Raw genomic sequence first — 21,800 nt, forward strand, 5'->3', positions numbered from 1 at the left:
GGTATTCATTTGCTTATAATTTTATACAGTTGAACACTTAGTTTGAATTTTTCTCTGTTCTTGTTCTCTGGAATTACACAGTATTAATTTGAAACAAACCAGAACAGTACCAGCTATATAGGCCTCCCTATGTGTCAGTGCAACGAGCAAGTTCCAGTTCCCTGCAGAATTACTACTCTGGATAAGAAAAAAGGAAAATGGAAGCAGCAAATTCTACAGCCAAGAGATCACTTGTTCTCCCCTTAAACACTGAATACAGTGAATTAATGATGATTACTTGTCAAGGTTCTATGCTTCCGAGTGCAATTTCCCCCTTTTTACAGGAAATTATGGATAATGGGGAGTTGGCTCGAACAACACGCTAATAAGAAACAGCTCTTCATCATGTCAACAGCATAGATCAGGGATAATAATCAAGCAGGTTTACTCTGTGTTTTTTTGCCTCTGGCAAATAATTTTGCTCTATGTAGACACATAGGAGAAGCTGGTTTCTGGAAAAGAGAAGCCCGCTGCTCTGTCACGAGCTTCTGCTTTAGCTCAAGTGGTTCAGCTCGGTGTTGAACATCTCAGACCAGTGGGTTTCTAGCTCTTACTGTTATATGTGTTGGTTCTATATAATGGAATTATTTGTTCACTTAAAAGATAACAAAACAAAAATTTAAAGTTTTAATGAAAACAATGTTGCAATGTCCATACATAGGATTATCCATGTGATCTTCATACAACTCCTCCCCATATTTTGTGTGTACTTGCAATACAAGTATTGCAGAGTATTTTACTATTTACTCTGCAGGAATGTGTTCTGGTACATAGAGGGGGTGGTGAATAGGGGAGCAAGTGGGGAGGGAAATGTTTTTATAGGGAGTCACAATTTTGTCTTAAAAACCAGTTGAATTTTGCTCTAGCTTTCATATGAGTTTTGTATACAATAATTTTTTATTTTCTTAATTAAATATGTATTATCGGGAGTGTAGATGGGTCTGTGTTTCCACCCATGAAATGCTGTGAAATCAGCAGGCCCTGCTTAACCTGAAATCAATTGTTAAGAGGTATTTTAATTTGTCTTTCACTTGCATACTTAGGATTAATCTTCTAAAGACTTTCCAATTTATATCAGTGTCAGTATGTGTTTTCTTTCCTTGTGTACTAACAGTGCAAAAAATGTAGCTTTTAAAATGTGGCTATTTCTTATGTCCCTTGCAGGTTGCACAGAAAGTTTTGAAGAACGCTAAGCAGGCGTGCCAGAGGTTAGGTCAATATAGAATGCCTTTTGCCTGGGCAGCTAGGTAAGGACAGATCTTGTCAATCTATATTTTTTCCTAACTTTTCTTTAACAGTATTTTCTGCATCTCACTTCTTGTAAAAATTAATGTGCTATTTAAATTATTTCTTGTTTTACTTTCAATTAACCAAAGATTTCTGACAAACAAGCTTACACTTCAGCTCTGTAGTAGGAAAAAAAGTTATAAACATTCATTATATTATTATTCAAACCATTGAATATTGCCAGCTGTTTTCTATTGCCAATATTTTTTATTTTACTAAGAATGAAATGGTTCACACTTGATTTGTTAGACTGAGCTATTTATATGTTAAAACTCACCTACAATGACAAGAGTATTAAATGCTTAACGTGAGGGATGGTGCAGTATGTTCTAATTTGTAGTAGAGAAATTTCCTGAAGTGAATTTCAACACTGTCATAAACTCAGCTGAAAGCAAGATTTTGACTTTCAGAACACTGTTTAAAGATGCCTCAGGAACCCTGGACAAAAATGCAAGATTTTCTCCTCTCTTCAGACAAGACAGTAATAAACTTTCAAATGAAGACATGCTGAAATTGTTAGCAGATTTCAGGAAGTAAGTCTAATTTCCCCACTTTAAAAAACAAAACCAAACCAACTAACCACACCCTAACACCCCTCACCCCCCAAGCCCCACCATTTTTTGTTATAGTCTTGAACTGGAGCATCTAATCTTTTGATGTATGTGTTTATATGTTTTTCACTTCAAATATGGAATTTGTATAAATATAATCAAGGCCTTCATACAAGCTACAGATCTTTCCTTTGCAGTGTTTGGGGGCTACAAGTAGGACTGAAGTATCATGCCATGTCTAACATGCAGTAAGCATCATATCCTGAAGTAGCTCTGTGTTAGGAGTTATGCTTGGACAATACACTCTTCTGATTCTCAAAGGAAAACAAGCATGAGCATAAATCATATGGTCACTGGCCTTGGACAGAGAATGCTAGCTCTTGGGGAAAGGGATTCAAGCCAGTATCTAGTCCATCTTCCTTGGGAGTGCATGTGGCTCAGGATGCCTAAATAACAGAACATTGGTCATCCTTTTTTACAAAGTATTCCTAAAGACTGTATCAGTTTGTGTGTAAGGCTTAAGAATCTCCTACTGACAGATGACCCTATTAATAAACTAGTTTTAATCCCCTTTCTTATTAAATAGGGTGTAAAATAATAGAGCAATCTCTGCTGCTTCGCAAAGGCATTTCCACTTCTGTTATGCTACAGTTAGCTGGAGTTGTATTAATTTGAACAATCACTAATTGCAAAAGGCTTGGGCTATAGTTTCTTTATTTTATTCTTGCTTACCAAATCTGATAAGGAGATATGAGGTTTGTAATAGGTATTTTAATTCCATTTTAGCGAGCTGCCTAAAGTTTCACTGAAGTTTACATAGCATTGAAATTGCTGTGTACTGATACTCCTTGCCATAAACAATATTATTGAAACTGAAACTAATATAGTAAATTAGCCTGCCACATCACTTTACTTTGTGAATTAAGGAAATGCTTTTGGTTATTTCAGCATCCTGTTTGTGGAATCACGTACAGTATTTCACAGGAATTCTAGTAAGAGATTGTAATGTCTAAGGCTTAGCGATTGGAATTAGAATCCAGAGTCCAACCAGAAAAAGTTGTTTGCTTCACAGTACAGGATTGCATTTCAGGAAAATTTTGCATCCACTTCCTCTGCAATAATAAAAAAAAAAATATGCTGCTGATTATCTTTACTAGTAAAGGGTTCTGCACTGGTGTTTTAACATGGAAAATACTCCTACTTCATATCATATTTCTGAATTAGGAACATGATAACATCTAAGAAATGTCATAGTAGGCTAGTTAATAGTAAATATTTTGCAGAGTGAGTTTCTTTAAAACTCTAGAAAAAGGAGGAGGTAGGAAAAAAAAATTACTGAGTAGAAGACGCATTTTGTTAACTTACTGATATCTCTCCCCCTCTGCTCTTCCCCCAAGTTTACCCTGTTACCGTAAATGCTTATCACTGCCATTGAGATTTTAAAAGCTTACTTATAGGTCCCCTCTTCGCTGCAAGTGATAGTGAGTTATTACATGGCAAACAAAACCTATCTTTAACAAAGTTTTTCATTTTGATTTAAAGAAAAAAAAGTCATCAAGCTTTTTCTTAACCTTTTCCACACTTGTAAATAAAGCCTTACTTTTAAAAAATTTTTTTTGAGAATTTAAAGGAGAAGAAAACTGTGAATCTAGGCAAAAACCAAGACCAGATCAGTCATCCACCCCCAAACCACCTTTACTCTCATACTCCTATTTCAGGATATTACTTTTGCCTCTGTTTCCTATTATCTCTTTTCTCTGGCATCTGATAGTTTTGCATTTAGCCTGACTTTGAGGTTTTTTTCCTTCCTATAGACCTGAAAAGATGGCCAAACTTCCTGTTATTTTAGGAAATCTGGATGTTACAATTGATAACGTGTCACCAGATTTTCCAAGTAAGTATTATTAAACACTGTTAAATGGACATTCAGGCTTTTTCTCTTCAGTTTTTTTATTGGTGTTGTATGTATTTTCAGATTATGTTAACTCATCATACATTCCCATGAAACAGTTTGAAAACAGTACCAAGACACTAATAACGTTTGAAATAGAGGAATTTGTTCCCTGTATACCAAAACACACGCAGCCTTTCACCATCTACAACAATCATCTTTATGTTTATCCAAAGCACTTGAAATACGACAGTCAAAAGTCTTTTGCAAAGGTGAGTACAGGAAAACTGTACATTCTCTTCTCTGAGATTTGGTTAAGATTTTTTTACATATTATTTCTGTGATGATCCTTATGATTAAGTGTTTGGGTTTTTGTTTTTAAATACTGCTTTAGGCTAGAAATATTGCAGTATGCATTGAGTTCAAGGATTCTGATGAAGAGGATTCTTTGCCTTTAAAGGTTAGTCTTTTGATTTTTGCAACTGATAAAAGAAAATAGTGAACAGTTAGCTAAGTAACACAGTAGTATTGGATTAATTTGTCTAGTTTGGGATGGCGGGTTTCTGTCCTCCTTTTGCATTTGGCATAAGAGTAACCGCTAGATGACTTGCTTGTTTTTGATCTAAAAGATTACTAAAGAACCCTCAGAGCATTTAATTTCTTTATATCAACAAAAATTCCATTAATAAACTTGTTGCAAACAAGGGTGGCTTATGCCTACTCAACAGGAAGAATTCTTTAAGTTAAAACAGTACAGCTTTAGGTCAACTGCAGAGCTAAGCTCTGTGTTTGTTTATGAGCTACCACAGTGTATAAGAGGTGCCTGGAAGAAAAGCAGTATAAAAATGTATAGGAATCCTGAGGTGAAATCACAGTGTCAGCTCTATTGCGTAGCAGTCAGACTACAGATCATGTAATCCCCTGTCTGTGCAAAGGAACCAAGTTAAACACAAGTTAAAATATTTCAAATTCTAGGTGAAACATTCTAAGCTGAAAGTGAACAAGGATCACAGGGGGTTTTTTGTTCTTTTTTCCTTTTTTCTATTATTAGTGTATCTATGGTAGGCCAGGTGGACCAGTATTTACCAGAAGTGCGTTTGCTGCTGTTCTGCATCACCATCAAAATCCAGAGTTTTATGATGAGGTAAGCTACCTTTCGAAGGTAACTTTTACAGGTTTAGGTATTATGTAAGTTTCAAAAATACAATTCTCAAATATTTTCTTGTAAAGTTCTTGATAATTATTTCAGTTAAATCAGACCCCCCTTTTCACTGTAAGTGAATTTTTAAGGTTTTGATGTGTGTGATTCTTGATCTTGCTTCAAATAACGTATAACCTGGAATTGCTTTTTAAGTGTGCAACCAGTAAGGTATGTCACTGCTCTAGCTGAAGACTTCTACAAAGGTTGTGATTCTTTGCCTTTCAGATTAAAATAGAATTGCCCACTCAGTTACATGAAAAGCACCATTTGTTGTTCACCTTCTACCATGTCAGCTGTGATAATTCAAGCAAAGGGAGTACAAAGAAGAAAGATGTTGTTGAAACACAAGGTTTGTATGCTAATGCTTTACTTTCAGTAACTACTGGGGCGATTTTATGAAGTATGCTTATCTGTTAATCTGTGATTTTTGTGATCCATATAACGAGTTCTAATTGCATTTTACTGACGGAAAGATTTAATTAAGTATTTCTTTCAATTTAAATGTTTCAAATGTTGTTTTAGAATGTTTATCAAATGTATGGGTTTTTTTCAAACTCAATGACAATTTATTTGCCTTTTTAATTATTTCTCATCATTTGAGTTCAAATCATTTGGCCCTTACATTAACACTTTCTTGTTTATGAATTACATATCAGAAGTGTACAGTAAGACTTTTGTAAGGATTTATGTAAAGATTCATAACATATTTAAAATTACTTGCCTTTCATGTTCCATAGTTGGGTATTCTTGGCTTCCTCTAATAAAAGATGGAAGAGTGGTGACCAATGAGCAACACATCCCAGTGTCAGCAAATCTTCCATCAGGCTATCTTAGTTATCAAGAAGTGGGGGTTGGAAAGGTATGCTATATATAATTGCTCTAATCTCTCAGAAAAAGATGTGGAAAGAGAAGATTTGGTTGTAATTCCCTGGTCTGATAAGATTGAAGTCATTTTCTAGTAACATTTTTTTTTCTTTTATAGTTGAAATGGAATGCTTTGCAAAAGTTAGACATCTGACTTTGAGGAAACAAACAAGCCCAAACAGAAATGGGAGACAAAACTTATGACTAAATTCTGTCTTTTACAAGAATTTGAATCAACCTGCCCTAATATAGTTTTTCATTTACATTGTTAAGTACTTATTTCTGTTATTATTTAGCTGATGGATAGGAAATGTTTGTTTCATTTTTTGTAGTAATAATTAATTAGAAGTTACAGTCATTTTTAAATATATTAAACTATATTGAGTTTATGAAGATATGCAAATAATCTGAAGTCCTTTACTAAATTTTTTTTAGCATTTCATGCTGTCTCCTTTCAGTAAGTCCTTTATTCCTGAAAAAGTCTTATTCTCACATCTTGATTTTTGTGACCTTTATACTTCACTAGTAAAATTTATGGTTGTATTTTTCAAAGCAGAAAGCTTGCAAAATTGTAGTAATAAAAATGATACCAAGGAGGATACAAAATGTAAAATGTGATAGGGGATTTGACTAAGAGAATGAAATGCAGAGACAAAATTGACTCATTTTGGAGGAAGAGGCCTAAAATCAACAGCAAGAGGTGCTGCTCTCCTCCTATTCTACCACCTTTTCTTTTTTAAACTGCTGTAAGCTTTCCAACCATTGTCTCCTTCACGTCTTTCATCTTTTCACATTGTAGGTGTATTCTTTATGCCTCTGCTCTTCCTCTCTGCTCATGCCCATGGGTAGAAGGTTAGGACCAATATGACTAGTTGTAGATCTAGCAGTAAAATCTCTCCCTAACTGGTTGTCAGGGTAGACAGCTGAGCATTCCCATTCTCAGTTCTTTGGAAATGGGTTGGGAAGGAAGCACTGGCTGCTACCTATCGGTGACCTATGTTAAGGTTTAAACTGTGTCAGTATCTGTGGAAATTCTTGTGTTATTTTTCTCAGAAAACTAGTAGATATTTCTGTCTAGTCAGAAGTTTCTTTGCAGAGTTGTAGAAGAAACATGAAATCTATGACTTATAGAAAGGCAATTTTGTTAGCTAGTGAGGAAACTACTGTGGGACTTTTAAAAAAAACATTTTAAGCTTCATAAATGCTTTTGGTAATATTGCCTGCATAATTTTGCTTTTTTTATGACTTTATTCATTGCACACATTCCTTCAACCTGTTTAAAAAAAAAAAAAGTGTTGTTTGTGGTACTATAAACAAATTGTTTTACTCTAGTATACCACTACATTATTTTACTTTTCCTCTGCATGTATGCGTGCAGCATTCTGGTCCTGAAATTAAATGGGTAGATGGAGGCAAACAACTGTTAAAAATATCCACTCATCTGGTGTCAACTGTGTATACGCAGGTAAGTTATGAAACAAATTCAATTAGAGAATGTTTTAGAAATAATGTATGTTTGTTATATGTGTATACAGTATTTGAGAAGATTCTTAAACTCAATATGCTGATCTCTTTTGTCTCTTGGACATTCTGCATGATATCTCTCTCTCACATCAGTTGTGAAAAACAGCAGATCTTAAATGGAAGCTATTAAAAATGTGAGCCTTTTGTCTAACGTTGTCATCCTTTCCAGTCTGAATTTTCCAGTTAGATGAGAGGACATAGTTGTCTGAAAGCTATTTACTGGCATGTCTACAAAGCAATGAGTCCTGTTATAGTTGCTCGTAAAATACATATTATGATCGGTTGGGATAGCTAACATTAAGTATGCTATTTTCTGCATGGCAGTTGGTTTGAAGCAAATATAGGTGGTGTTTTGTATAACAGGTATTCAAAAATCACTGGAAATTTCTTATGTGGGTTAAAAAAAAAAATCAATTTTACATGCGGACTAAATTAGTTCTCGGAGTAGTGCACTTGAATTCTTTTTCAAAATTGAATCTATGGACAGGCATATGGATTTCTATATAAAAATATTTTTAATGTGTTCTGGTTTGGATTACGGATAATAATGTTACATATTTTTTAATTTGTTGTTCTTTTTGTCTTTGACAGGACCAGCACTTGCATAATTTTTTTCAATACTGTCAGAAAACAGAGTCTGGAGCTCGTGCACTAGGAACTGATCTTGTGAAATATCTTAAGGTATAAAATGGCAGTGAATAACAGATGATGTTATTTATTTATACTTTTGCAAAACCTTAGACCTTCAGACATTTTCTAGGTCTCATTAATGGAATATGCAGTATAAAAAGAACAAAAAGATACTTCCTGCCCTAGATAAATTTACAATTGCGACATAAGAGGAAACCACGAGGAAATAATGAGACAGTATTGGTCAGCCTTATGAGTAATAATTTCGAAACACTAATGGCTTAGTTTGTCAAAATAATAAAATTGAACTGCACATGGGAATGGTAAGGAATGATGACTCTTGATATTCTAAAATTTTGCTTAGGAGGTCATCATTGTCATGTCTACAGTTCTCTTTCAGGATTAGATCAATAGAGTGCATGGTTTCCACAGCAATTTTGTCTTAACCAAGTAGGCCAGATTTTTAATATGAAGCCCAAAATTCAGTCACCTTAAAATCTATGTAAGGTATCACAAGTAACTCCTGATTTTCTTAGGCACAACAGAGTTTATTGCTGTAACTGAATACCATCAATTAATGAAACTGGACTGTCTACTCAGGACATTTAAGTAAGAATGTAACTATTGAACATGGCACATTTCTGAACTGGACTTGCTTTGTGACCTTAGTTATGTCAAAACCATGGCTATGAGTCATCTTCCTTGCCTCAAGACTTCTGTGATCAACTTTGGTACAAAACAGGACACAGTACATTAACAGCAAGAAGATGGAATAAGTCTATTTGGAAATAAGTTTTTTTAATTATTACCATTTTTTACTGATAGACCTGTTTTTCAGTCTTCTATTTGTCCTTATCATTCTGAAATTTCGCAGTCCCAAAACATGCTGGCAAAGCATATGACAATGATAGAACCCCTTAGAAGGGATTCTGGCCATGGTAGCTTAACATCAAAAGGGTAAGGCAAAGAACAAGTAGTCTTGGAGCTGAACTTCATCGTCCCCCATAGTTACTTACAATGAGTCACTAGATATGCCTCTCACTTGGGTTTCTGCTACTGACATTCTTGTTTTGATATAAGATGTAATTTCTCTGTGTTTCTCACTTGAAAGATCTGTTTCGAGTTCCTTGATAATTTTAGTTCGGGATCCATCCTTATTTCCACTGCTTTCTGCAGCAGTAATTGTACCAAATAGTCCCAAATTAGATGGCACTAGCACTAACCCTGCTAGTGTTTTGGCTTTAAAAGTCAGCACTCTGCAGTATCAAGAGGCCCTACTGGAGTTAGAGACAGCTTGTGTGCAGAATCCCTCCCTGATACCACACTTCAAATCCTCTGTCATCATGACAGTTTTCAAAATATAGAGTCTTTCTAACTGTGTATGTGTGGTTTGTGCCCTGAAGAAATCTCTCCAACAGAGACAGCAGAGGGGAAGAACCACTGTTTTAGAGTGTTTCATCTTGCCTTGAGGCCAAGGGACTTTCCCCAAGCAATCCTTCTGGGAGATTGTGGTGCTGCTGTCTGAGACTTCTGTTTGAAGAAGAGAACCTCTTTACTTCTCACTTCCTACTGTTTGTACTTTTCTGGCAAGGGATTTAAAGTTGTTGGTATTCAGTTTTCTCCTGTGTTCCGTCAAAATACAAACAAAGGAATCATCCAGGTTTTTAGAAGTCCTAGTCATAAAAGGCATTTTTCTCATTGGTGCAGCTTTGCCATCCTGTCCTCTGGTTGTGGTTTTGAGATCAGTTGGGACACTGAACCTTTATCATTGGACTTAACATCTCTTTTTTTTTTTTTTCTCTGTATAATAAACATGGTATATTCTGAGTATCTCTCATCATGAATTAGAGGTCTTAGGGTCTGACCTGTGGCTCATTGAAGCTCTTTACAATTATCAGTATCATTTCCATCACTTTTTTCAAGGGGTGTAGCCTTCCTGCTACTTGAGGCGACAGAGAAAATGGCAGATCTTTTCTGGTATGAAGAAGAAGGGAAGGATTGTTGCCCATACTGGACCTCAGGGAACTGAATGTCTTTATTGATAAGTTCAGGTGAAAAAAACAGCATTTGCTCTTTCTGGTGCTGTAATATAAAGCAGTTGGTCTGGGAAACAGTCAGATGTTACATGAAAAGAACAATTATTACTAAAATCTCTGCATACATGACAAGTCTGAATCGCTACTATTAAAAAAATCAGTTTGCATACCATGGAGAGCCTCTTTACCAGGGTCCTGGCAGCAGTGACTGTACACGTTATGAGGAATGGAATGACTCTGTACTTTGTGGGCAGTTGGTTGATTCTTACCTCAGGAGCTGAAGTTGTAAACAACTATCAGTCAGTTTCTGACCTGTTTCATTCATTGGGATTCACTTTGAGAAATCCCACTGTTTCTTAAGTTTACCAGAGCCCTACTTGAATCTGATATAATCAAAATCTCTTCCAGGGACTAGCATGACAATTTCGGATTTATCTTGCTACCCGCTGACTGTCAAAAATGACAGTTGGCTGGAATCAAAGGCTTGATTCTCTTCTTGATATTCACAAGTTAGTCTGGTAGAACAAAGTGACCATCAGATATTAAAGTATCATTTTAGGGAAAGCTCAAAAGAACGCTTCCTCAGATCACTCCCAAATCACATAATTTACTTCAGTCGTATATGATCACATATACCGTAATACATTTGGGTACCTTATTACTTTGCTTAACCACTTTATTTATATTAATTCCACATTAGCAAAATCTTTAGGTTCAGTGACAAGACCATGTCTTGCCAAAATCCCTGGGACAGAATAATGCAGCTGCAGAGCCTCTTTATAACTCTTGCTTGTCGTCAAACACCAGAACACTCTCATCGCACAGTATGAACATGTTCCACACCACTAGATTAACACATCATATTGACTTTATTGCCTCGCTGCATGGTAACAGAAAACAAATGCTATCTTCTGTGTCAGCTACAAATTATGGCTATTCTCAATTCCATTGGGCCAAATTCCTGTCTAGCTAGGCCTCGCAGGCACCCAAATACTTTTTACTTCTCCTTTGTATTGAGAGCTTGCCTTCTGTGTGTTAGCCTGTACCTACCTGTGCCAGACTTGGCCTGACTGCTAAATGTTCTTTAAAGATCAGTGTTTCAGTCAGCTGGTGACAGTTTCCTGCAGGTAATGTCTATGCTATAATGGCAATGACACATTTAAGTACTTAGGATTTACTTTTCTCCATGAAGTCCGTGTGCCGCTGGCAGAGTAGCTTGGGGTACCGAACCTGACAAGTGTTCTCCCGTTCTCTCTTCTTTCTGCTCTTGCCCTCCCGAACAGGATTTTGTGTAAGCACCATCTGACTTCTAATTAATTTCTAATTAAAGGTTTTCAGAGACTCACCTGACTCAAGAAGTTTGTATGCTCTCCTTCATGTTTCATGAGCCCAAACATAGCATCTCATAAGTTGAGGTATCTGCTTGTAGTTACTTCCATTGCTGCCTGAGAGATCAAAGGGCGCAGCTATTGCTAGCAGTCTAAGTGTAACTGAATACTCAAAAGCATCAAAAGTTGGGTTACAAGTCCACTTCAGAGTCCTACTTAAAACAACACCTTTACCAAAAAATGTCTGCATCCTGGACAAAAGTGTGAGCTGAAGTTCCATTTGGATATTTACCCAATGCGCTGATATTCCAGGCGTATAGATAAGATGCTGTAGCATATGACTGCTGTTTCCAAGAAAAATCACAGATCATGTAGGAAGGAAGACTGTTTTGAGTCCTGAATAGTGTGAATGTGCACAGAGGCAAACATTCAGAGACAAGGCAGCTACTTAACACTGAATGGAAGTGTTTGAAATGTGTTGTCTGTACACATGTTCAGCAAATATACTTTCTTTCTGTCAAACTCGGTTTAACTCCAGGGAATTTTGTGGCATAAAACAATGTAGGATGAAATGCCACACACTGCCTTTTATGTCAGGGTGGTTATGTCTATAATATCTTTTGCATGTGATGGAATGCAAAGGCATATCATGAAGAAGTTGAGTGGTTAGCCATTCACTGTCTCCAATTGCCAGCATTAGGTAGTTAGGGATTTTAGTTCATTCTGTTTTTTAACATATTAGTTTATTGTTTTGCAGTAACTAGTATAACTAGTATTGCAGTTATTACAGGTAAGCAATCTGTATGTCCTTGTGGAACTTCTGTTTGCCAAATGTCCAGCTTGGTGGATGAACTAGCAAAGTATACCAAAGTGTCAGCTTGCTGTGGTATACACAGGTATCTTTTAATTGAAACATTACCTTGTATGCATTTCAATGGAAAAGTACAAATAACTACTTCTAAAATGCTTTTAATAAAACCTAATATTTAACCCTAATTTGCCTTAATGTAGAAAATATGTACCAAATATTTATGTTGGAAACTGTTCTCAATTGCTTTCTGTGCGGTATTTCAGGTAATTAACACCAAATAGTGCAAGCAGCGTGTATTTTTGGAAAAAGACTTGCAGTAAATTTTATCGTTTCAGAACTTGTGATTTAAATGCCGTTGTTTCAAGGGAGTGACAGTATTACTGCTTTCTTTTAGAGCCTTCATGCTATGGAAGGCCATGTGATGATAGCTTTCCTGCCAACTGTTCTAAACCAGTTGTTTAGAGTTCTCACTAGAGCAACTCAAGAGGAAGTTGCAGTCAATGTGACAAGGTAAAGACTTTTCAGTGCTTCGTAGAGTTTAAGTGATGACTGGGTTATCACATAAATCTGTAACTCAGTAGCATTTTTGCTATTGCAATCATAGGTTTCTTTGTAGGCTTACTTGGTTTCTGACTTCTGTTTAGGGTTATTATCCATATTGTTGCTCAGTGTCATGAAGAAGGCTTGGATAGCTACCTGAGATCTTATGTCAAGGTAGGTAAAAGTAAATTAAATGTTTCCTTTTTTTTATTTCTCTGAAAAGAGTATGCTTAAATTTAGTTGCATCTGTTTAATTTCAATTGTTTCATATTATGTCATGGTTTCATAGTATATTCTGGTTTTCCTCCCCAAGTATGCTTATAAAGCTGAACCCTATGTTGCTTCTGAATATAAGACAGTACATGAAGAATTGACTAAGTCCATGACAACAATTTTAAAGCCATCTGCTGACTTTCTTACAAGCAACAAGCTACTTAAGGTATATATTGAACTATACTTTTTACTGTATGTTCTTATCTGGTCATAACTGAAGAATAGAAACTGATTGTATTGAAAGAGTTGTTGAAGGCATGTGGCAATTTTACAGAATGTTTTATTTTCTCTGCAGTATTCATGGTTTTTCTTTGAAGTTCTGATAAAATCAATGGCTCAGCATTTGATAGAAAACTCTAAAGTAAAGGTATGTCAACTTTTGCAAAATAAAAAGTTATTCTAAAGAGAATTTGTATAGTCTCTTCTTTCTCCAATCACATATTTTTATTGCATATTAGAATAAAAAGTTTTTTATATACATGGTTGTGATTTATATATAATAACTTTATTTGTAGGAAAGGGAGGGAAAGAGCAAAGCAGCAGGAGGAATCACTTGAAATATTAGATAGAAAAAACTACAGGGCTAGATTCAACATTACTATAAAAGGATAGAAACCCCTTAAAATCTGTACAGGAGAGCAGTCTGTGTAAATCATCAGACTCTCTAGTAAGATTTCTTAATACCTTTGGTACAATGAAGCTAGAAGCAATAGAAAACACTGTGGACTTTGATGTAAGTACTACCCAAAAATATGTGGGCTTTTTTCTGAGCAGTACAGTAGCTGTGATATAAAATGACTCTGAGAACAGTAAAACATGCAGTTTACAGTCCTTCTGTATGCGATAAGAAGTATCAATATTTAATTCTGTGTTATTTCCTGTGCTGGAAGGAGAATGCTAAAATTTTAGAAACAGGCATTTTTCTACCAGCTTGGCCTATAAGCAGTATTTTTCTTACACTGGTGACAGCTTTTTAGTTCTGTATTAAAACAAGTCTTGAAAGTAAATTTTCAAGTATACAAAATAGTCCCAGCTGAGTAAGATACCAGGTTGTTCTGAAATCTTTATCAGTATTTTCACTGTGTATTTACAACATGACTGGAAGTCTGAAGTATGTGGGGGGAAAAAAGTAATTGGACAATAATCAGGAAAAAAGCTTTAGAGTGCTACACTTAATACTGTTCTGCTGTGGTATGATCAGTAGAGTTTGAGTCCCAGTTCAACTTACTTTAAGTTGGACTTTTCTATTTCAATAGATTTAATCTTTAAAGAAGTTACTGATTCATTTTTCATTTAAGAAGCATGTGAACTCCATGTGATAATTGGTCAAATGAATTTTTCATCATTAGATATTCTCTAAAGTAACATGTTTGATGTCCAAATCCTAGTAACCATCGCTTTTTCTTAGAATACTAATACAAAATAAAAATGGTTTTGGGTTCATGTTACTGGCTTACTTTTGGTTAGAAGAATTAAATCATATCACCAGACTGACTGTTATCTTAGTAAATAAAAAAACCTGCCTTAATACAGTATTTAACTGGACTCATTTTAGTACTAATAACCGATACATAATTTGCAGAATATCTTAATAACAGAGAGGAAGAGCATGATTTATGGATTCAAGTTGAGCTATGCATTCTACTGAAATACATCACACAGTAAAGATACCAGGCTTCAGCATTGCACCCTTTGTAGAAATAGAAGGAAAAAAAAAAATATATATATATATATAGATATATATTTTTTTTTTAACAATCTGAATTATTAAGGAGAAAAATCAGTAACATGCATAACTATTTTTCCCACTGCTTTGGAATGCAGGAGGAGCTCAGTCAGTTTTGTGAGGCTCCTCATTTAGTTGCAAAATTGGTTGTGTATTTTAAGCTTAACTTCCCCCCACCTCAGTCTGCCCAACTATGTTTTATTCTGACTTTCAGTTTCTATGAGTAGATAAAATCTGCAAAGAATATCTCACTTCATCCTGTTGTTTTGCATTTTAAGAGGACCTCAAATTTTTGCTTGTAGGGTCATTAGATGCTAGCCACTGTGTTGCATTTTTATATAAGGAAAAGGAGTTGTCTCCATTTAAAATGCCACAAAGAAGAGAGTGATCTCCTTTCTGTTACTAAAAAGAAAGGATGAAATAATTTTGTTTTTTAAATAAAATATCAGCTTTTAATTGGAGCAGTGGTTCTGGAAATTCTGGAACCTTTATTGGCAGATTTTTTTAAGAACAGGTTAGACAAGAATTGTCAGGGAAGACATGTTTTGTGCAAAAAGCATCTGATGCACTCTAATACACAGACGTAAACTTTTACCTGGTATTTGTAGTCTGTTTAATCTAGAAATAGGTCTTTAGTTTAAGGGGGCAGGGGGAAGTTGAGTAATTACATGGTACTAGTACTACAGGTTTAAGTATCTTTTGAAGTGTGGAAGAAGGCAAGCTTTTATCACTAACTTCTTAAACTGTCTAGGGAAGTGTCTAAGAAGCTACCATTTGTTTAGGAGTTTTTCAGAATGCAAATATATGCACAAAGGGTTTGCTGTGCATGTAGTGCAGTGTGTCCTTTTGCATTTAAGATGTCAAACTTCTTGCTCATTTTAACTGATCAGCTGTTTGGGAATTCCTCAAAATTTCTAGCAAAAAGAAAAGACTTACAACTTTTTGTACCACTAATCAGTAGAAATACTGTTAATTCAAACCAAAGTAAGAAAAGTATTCAGATGGACTTTTTTCTGTTCTTCACTTTTTTTTCTTTTTCATAGTATCTGTTCAAATGATTCAGGAACTTTAAACTTAAATTTCCATTATTGATTTGATGTTCCTTGAGGGAAAGAGTTTGTGCTTCTGTTCACCCTGTGAATGGAGTATTTCTTATTTTCCCCCACTATTTTGAGCTTATAATCAGTTAAATTAATTGTATTAATTTAATTAATAAATTCAACTGAAAAGAAAGTATAATCTTACAAAGCAGAAAACACTGCTGCTTATTTAAAGCTGAAATTTTTCTAGAGACTTCTGGAATTGAATTAAAATTTTATAATTTAAAAATGATATTGAAAAAAACTGAAACAATTTTTGTTGGTTTCAGTACTTACCTGATAGTACTGGCAGTACTTTTTATTTTACAGTATTCAGCTCTGTGAGAAGGATACGGTTTTTCTAATTACAGAATGTGGTGCATCTGGGCAAGGTTTTCAAAACATGGCGTGTGTGAAACTTGCATAGCTTGAGGAAGTTTTCTCTTGGATTTGCTAGGTGATACTCTGAAAAACTACATGCTGTTTTTGCTTGGCTACACAAAGTTTATAAAATTTTTCCTGATTTTAACAAACCTACAGAAGTCCTCACAAGTTTGGAAACAGCATATTGGTTTAAAAAAAACTTCAAAGAAACCACTAACTTGCTGTCATGCAAACCCATTTCCTTAATTTAATTATAACTTCCTTACAATAGGGATTATATTTTTAAATTGAAATCAGATGGTGGATAAAATAAGTACAGTAGAATATCATCTTTTTTAAAGCAGAAATCTGTGTAAACAAACAAAAAACAAATGCAGTTTACTTTTCAGAATGACTCCGCCAGTGTCCATGTTTTTAGTATCCTCTCCCGTATAATCTGCATCTCTTGTATAGTATGGTATACTACCATTGATGAGCATTCACATTACTATGAGTTCTTGATATTTTTTACAAAAACTTTTTATTATTTCTTTCCTCCATAAGAGCTATACTGACTCAAAGCTAATGTGTCTTTACTGACCTGTGTAATCCTAATAATAAATTATATTTGGAGAGCACCAGCACGTATGTCTTAGGAACAAATTCAATTTAACAAGACTTTTATTTTAGGGAAAACAAAGTAGGTAAAGGAACAGTGTGTCAGTTACAGATGCCTGAGACTGATTTGATTACCTGGTGTTATGGAAATACGGTGTGAATTGGGGTAGGCATAATCATTACTATTACTCAGAAAGGCCTCCATCTATTTCATGTCTAAGTGACCTAAGTAACTGTAAGAGAAGGCAATGATTATTTTCTTTTTTTAGTACTAACAACCAGTAGCTGAGACCTAATGGCCTCAGGTTTGCTGTACTTGAAAGACTGTGCAGTTCATTTTGTGATTTACTATATGCTATAAATTACATGTTGTACAAACTGTGGTCTTCTGACCCCCATTTCTAAGGGTTGTTATAAGTCAGCTTAGGATTTTCATTAAAATGCACCAAAAGATGTAGGCAGGAGACAATTCAGTGTATGTTTACATTTCTGAAGATCGGTCTATGAATTATGACCTTTCTTTAAGTGATATTTTACATTAACTTGTTGCATCAAATTTTGTCTGTTACATGGGGTTATATGATCATATAAATTCTGAAAGTCGTGTTCATTTTAAGTAATCTTTCTGCCCTACAAAATTCTTTACGTAGGCTAAAAATTTATATAATTTCATTTTAATGAATGTTTGCTCTACCTCTTAACAGCATAATTGTAAACAGGCATTTTGTAGAAGGTGGACTGAGAAAATACTGAGCATGGAAAAACCATGACTTTTATCAAAGAAAGTACTAATTGCTAGTTGCATTTTATTTATGATTCCAAGTTGCCAGTAATAAGTAGATAAACCACAAAAATGTGATCTAAATACTGATGGCACTTTTAACTCTGTAAGACACCCCATTTTATTTCAGAAAATAAGGATGCACAGTGAGGTTTTTTCATAGATTTAGTAGGTTCTGTAGCCATAAATCTTTCTAAGATGCTAACAGTTCATGCAGAGATTTTCTTACGCAGCACTGAAACTACCAAAATGTTGCCACATTTTTTGTTAGGACTTACAGGTATAGAACCATGCAGTAATTCTACCTGAAGAGGAAAAAAACCTAAACCAAACAAAAAATCCCACCCCCAAAACCCTAAGCTTGATACTGGAAAATACCTGTTTGGTTTCTGTTGATGTCCCACTCAATAGAGTGTTCTGCCTGCTAGGTATACTTGTTGTATAGGAACCCCATTCATTTCAGGTTAATATTTTGTTTGTTTTTAATAATATCTTCAAAAGCAACCCCAAATATGAACTGTTCAGTTGTACAAAGGAAACAAATTCTTTTAACACGCACCTTTAGATTCTAGTACTTTGCTGTGTATCACCTTGAACTGCTGTTCTTTCTCATTCTTTCCCTGCAATAACATGAAGTAAGGTTCATAGCTTATAAACTACTGGAGTGACTTTTAATGACAGATTTTTGTTGTTGTCTCCACATTTCATGTTAAAAAAAGACGTTTCCACTTTTAGAACTACCTCTCTTTAGAACTCAGAACTCACCTCTTGTTTGCATGTATCCTCATTCCTGAACATCACTTCTTGATTTACAAGCCCCTTAAATATCAAGTAAATTATTTTGCTAGCTTTTTTCTGCCTTACTGGGTAAAGTAATAAATGGAACATGTATTCAGAAATTTCCTACTTATGAGATCTGATAAAAAGATGCATTTCTGGGTGCAGCAAAATTATCTCTATAGCAAGAATTTGTAATATTTTTAAAAGTGTTTAATTACTGTCCAACAAAGGCTGAGTTACAAGAATATTGTAGGACACTGGCATACCCACCAAAAGAATTTCTAATTTTTAATTGTTATTTCATTAATGAGTACTATTGATATTTATATAGGAAACTTTTCCCACCTTAATATCTTTTTTTTTAATTTTTTTTTTTTTTTTAATAGAACTAGAGACTTTGGAGCACAAAGGGAGCAAATCATTGATTTTATGCAGGGCCCTGACAATGACTTGTTCTGCCTGGGAATGTTGCATTCAATATAGTTAAAAAAACTATTTAAATAACAAAGTATTCGGAGCACTTGGATGTTTTGATTTCAGTTTTCAGAAAGAAAAGACATAATGACTGTACAGTTAAAACAGTTTTTGTCGATGTCAACTTCTTCAGCCTCACACCACCTGTGATTAAGTCCCTTCAGACAAAAGACAGAATCTTTATTAAAGATTGTAAGATGTAGAGAAATAAAAGAGACTCTGCTGTGCCAAAAAGCTGAAGACAACTTACTGACCAATATTGGTCAGAATGTACAAAATGATTGATGAAGATAATATAGATGGTGAGTGGAAAGGAGGAAGTTGTGAACGTAGAGGAAATCTTTTAAGCTAATTAGCGAAGTACCTAAAAGCAGGGGAAAACAGTTCTGATTGTGGAAACTTAAAAACATGGAGAGAAAGATTCTGAAGCCTGGAAGAGCTGAGATTTGAAGTCACTGATGAGCAAGAGAAAGAAAGAAGCATGGATGAGAATTTCCACAATGCAAAAGGCAATGGAGTTATTAAAAAGATAGTTGCAGAACACCAAAACGTGTTTGGTGATTTGTGGGGTTTTGTTTTTGTTTTTTTTTTTCTAAGACAGAAAAGAGATTCTGATAATGCAGTTACTATGTGTACCAGCTGGTGTCTGCTTTGGAAAGGAATATAGATAAAATTAAAGGATTCCCTTTTATTCTTAGCTTCTGTTGTCAGGTTTATTGTAGTATAGAAAAATATTAATGCATTACACTTACAGACTTTTATACATGTGTTTTTGTCATCAAAGACTGCCTTGCTTGAATTTTAATAACAGATGTTAGTGCATGTTGTAATATTTTCTTTTAGCCAAATGCTCTTTTTTCCCCCTCAGTCTAAAAAGTTTAGGAAAATGTTGAATTTAAAGAAAATGTTACTTTAAATGACAAATGAGAAAATTTGAAAACTTTCTTTGTCTCCCCTCTCCCTATGAGGTTATCTATATCTTATCTAAAGTAAATTTTCTGATGTATTTTAGTGTTATAAACCATATTAAATATTGTATCTGAATTTGTTTCTAGCTGTTGCGAAACCAGAGATTTTCCGCTTCCTTTCATCACGCAGTTGAAACAGTTGTTAATATGCTAATGCCACACATCACTCAGAAGTACAGAGACAATCCAGAGGCTTCAAAAAATGCAAACCATAGCCTTGCTGCCTTTATAAAAGTAGGTACACAAGCGACTTGGGCTCTGTGGTTACTTTTTAAGTAATACTGCTTCTTCATAGATTTTAAAGAATCTTAAAGCCAACTCATATAAAACTGAATATACATAATGGTTTTTAAATATAATTCTATGTCCAAATTAAAATGCACTGAAGTATAATTTCCATCTTCTGTAATCAAGAAGACATCTGTTCAAAAGTTTGATATTTTTAAAAATGAATTTATATTTTATCCAAAATGTATTTTGATTTTTCTTTTTTTCTTTAAAAATATCATTTAGGTTACCTTCTAATCTTACAAAAGCTTCATGCATTGAGTATTGTTTTGTTTGCATGTATTTTATGTAGACTAGTCTTTCAGTGTCTTTCCTTTTTCAGCCAATAAGATCCAGTAGGGAGAAAAAAGGATGGGAAATAAAATGATAGATAAAGCTGCTAGTGGCATGTCATTTTCATTTCTGTCAAGACAGAGTTCACTTCAAACTGCTTTTTATTTGCAATTTGTTTACTTTCTGCATTCTAAGGGAAAATTTGGTATTCATATATGTATGCATATATTTAGTTTGCTTGTTTTATTGATTTTTATATTCAAACTGAAATATCAATAATGTGTTTGGAAAGTAAACTTATTAAATACAGAAATGTGATTACTGAGCACTGAGACAGTACTAAATCAATTCTATCTTGGTTTTGCTTGTTTTCCTCAGAGGTGTTTTACTTTTATGGATAGAGGCTTTGTTTTCAAGCAAATCAATAACTACATCAGCTCCTTTGCCCCAGGAGATCCAAAGGTACTCAATGTTTTTAAACAAACTATTTTTAGGAGTTGCCTCTTCTTGATGCATGTGGATAGTCGTGCATTAAGTCTTCAGACTTCTTCCTAGTTACATTAGAAGTCCCTGTGCTGTGCCGAGAGCAATTTTTTTCCATCAAATTACTTTTTCATATTTTGATTCCCATCTTCAGGTGCAACCTTACCACCCTAGAGCGTCTGTATTGTGAAAGTGGTGGGGGGTGGGGTGCAACACTAAGCAGAAATTATAAGCATGAATGTAAGAAAGGCTGAAGTTGGAAGAGTGGATATCTGATAAACTGATATCTGTCCATTTACTGTAATGGTGAAAGTATGTGCCACGTGTCCAAATAATTTCTTCTGTGAGTCCAAACTTTTCTTACATCAATACATAATATGCTAGTAAACTTAAATAACTTTGGACAATGGGAACAGTAAATAGAACTATATCCAGTTGTCAAGTATGAATTATGCTGGAATTATTTTATACTGATATATGGAACTTTGACAGGTCTATATCCCTCATACTTCAAGACTGAGAGAAATCACTCTTTTGTGTTAGAAAGCTGTTTTTAATGTGCTATTCAAATCACTGCATCAGTTGTTTAATTTATACTTTAAAATTATTTTTGCAGACTCTTTTTGAATTCAAATTTGAATTTCTCCGGGTAGTCTGTAATCACGAGCACTACATACCTTTGAATCTACCAATGCCATTTGGAAAAGGCAGAGTTCAGAGATATCAAGGTAAATTCTTCTGAAGAAGTATATGGTATATTTCTTAGAAGTCATCTTTTTATTATTAGACGTGTAGACTGTGTAACTTCAGGTCTATGAGATGTTGGAAACCTCGAAATTGTTAAATGGAAGCCTAAAGTTGTAATCCTTTCATTTAAACCTAAAGGAATAGTTTAGGTAGCAGTGTAATCTATCCAAAGTATCTAGCCATTGAAAGATATGGTAAACTACATCCTTGACTCTGCCTCCCTTTCCTGCTATGATTATTAAGTT

General features: G+C 34.6%; 1 protein-coding gene across 2 annotated transcripts in view; it reads left to right on the forward strand.

Annotated features, from left to right (window-relative positions):
* The window catches only part of DOCK9 (dedicator of cytokinesis 9), a 136,185-nt gene that overhangs the window by 67,701 nt on the left and 46,684 nt on the right, over positions 1-21,800 (forward strand). For both annotated transcript variants that reach the window (XM_072849945.1, XM_072849946.1), the window contains exons 14-30: positions 1,204-1,286; positions 1,737-1,859; positions 3,692-3,771; positions 3,853-4,040; positions 4,163-4,228; positions 4,820-4,912; positions 5,195-5,318; positions 5,707-5,828; positions 7,212-7,298; positions 7,949-8,038; positions 12,557-12,672; positions 12,807-12,876; positions 13,016-13,141; positions 13,271-13,342; positions 19,852-19,998; positions 20,704-20,787; positions 21,425-21,536. In XM_072849945.1, coding sequence (XP_072706046.1) covers positions 1,204-1,286; positions 1,737-1,859; positions 3,692-3,771; positions 3,853-4,040; positions 4,163-4,228; positions 4,820-4,912; positions 5,195-5,318; positions 5,707-5,828; positions 7,212-7,298; positions 7,949-8,038; positions 12,557-12,672; positions 12,807-12,876; positions 13,016-13,141; positions 13,271-13,342; positions 19,852-19,998; positions 20,704-20,787; positions 21,425-21,536 — 1,783 coding nt within the window. The remainder of the gene's footprint in view (positions 1-1,203; positions 1,287-1,736; positions 1,860-3,691; positions 3,772-3,852; positions 4,041-4,162; positions 4,229-4,819; positions 4,913-5,194; positions 5,319-5,706; positions 5,829-7,211; positions 7,299-7,948; positions 8,039-12,556; positions 12,673-12,806; positions 12,877-13,015; positions 13,142-13,270; positions 13,343-19,851; positions 19,999-20,703; positions 20,788-21,424; positions 21,537-21,800) is intronic.

Source organism: Ciconia boyciana, chromosome 1, assembly GCF_034638445.1.
Source record: "Ciconia boyciana chromosome 1, ASM3463844v1, whole genome shotgun sequence".
Taxonomy (NCBI): domain Eukaryota; kingdom Metazoa; phylum Chordata; class Aves; order Ciconiiformes; family Ciconiidae; genus Ciconia; species Ciconia boyciana.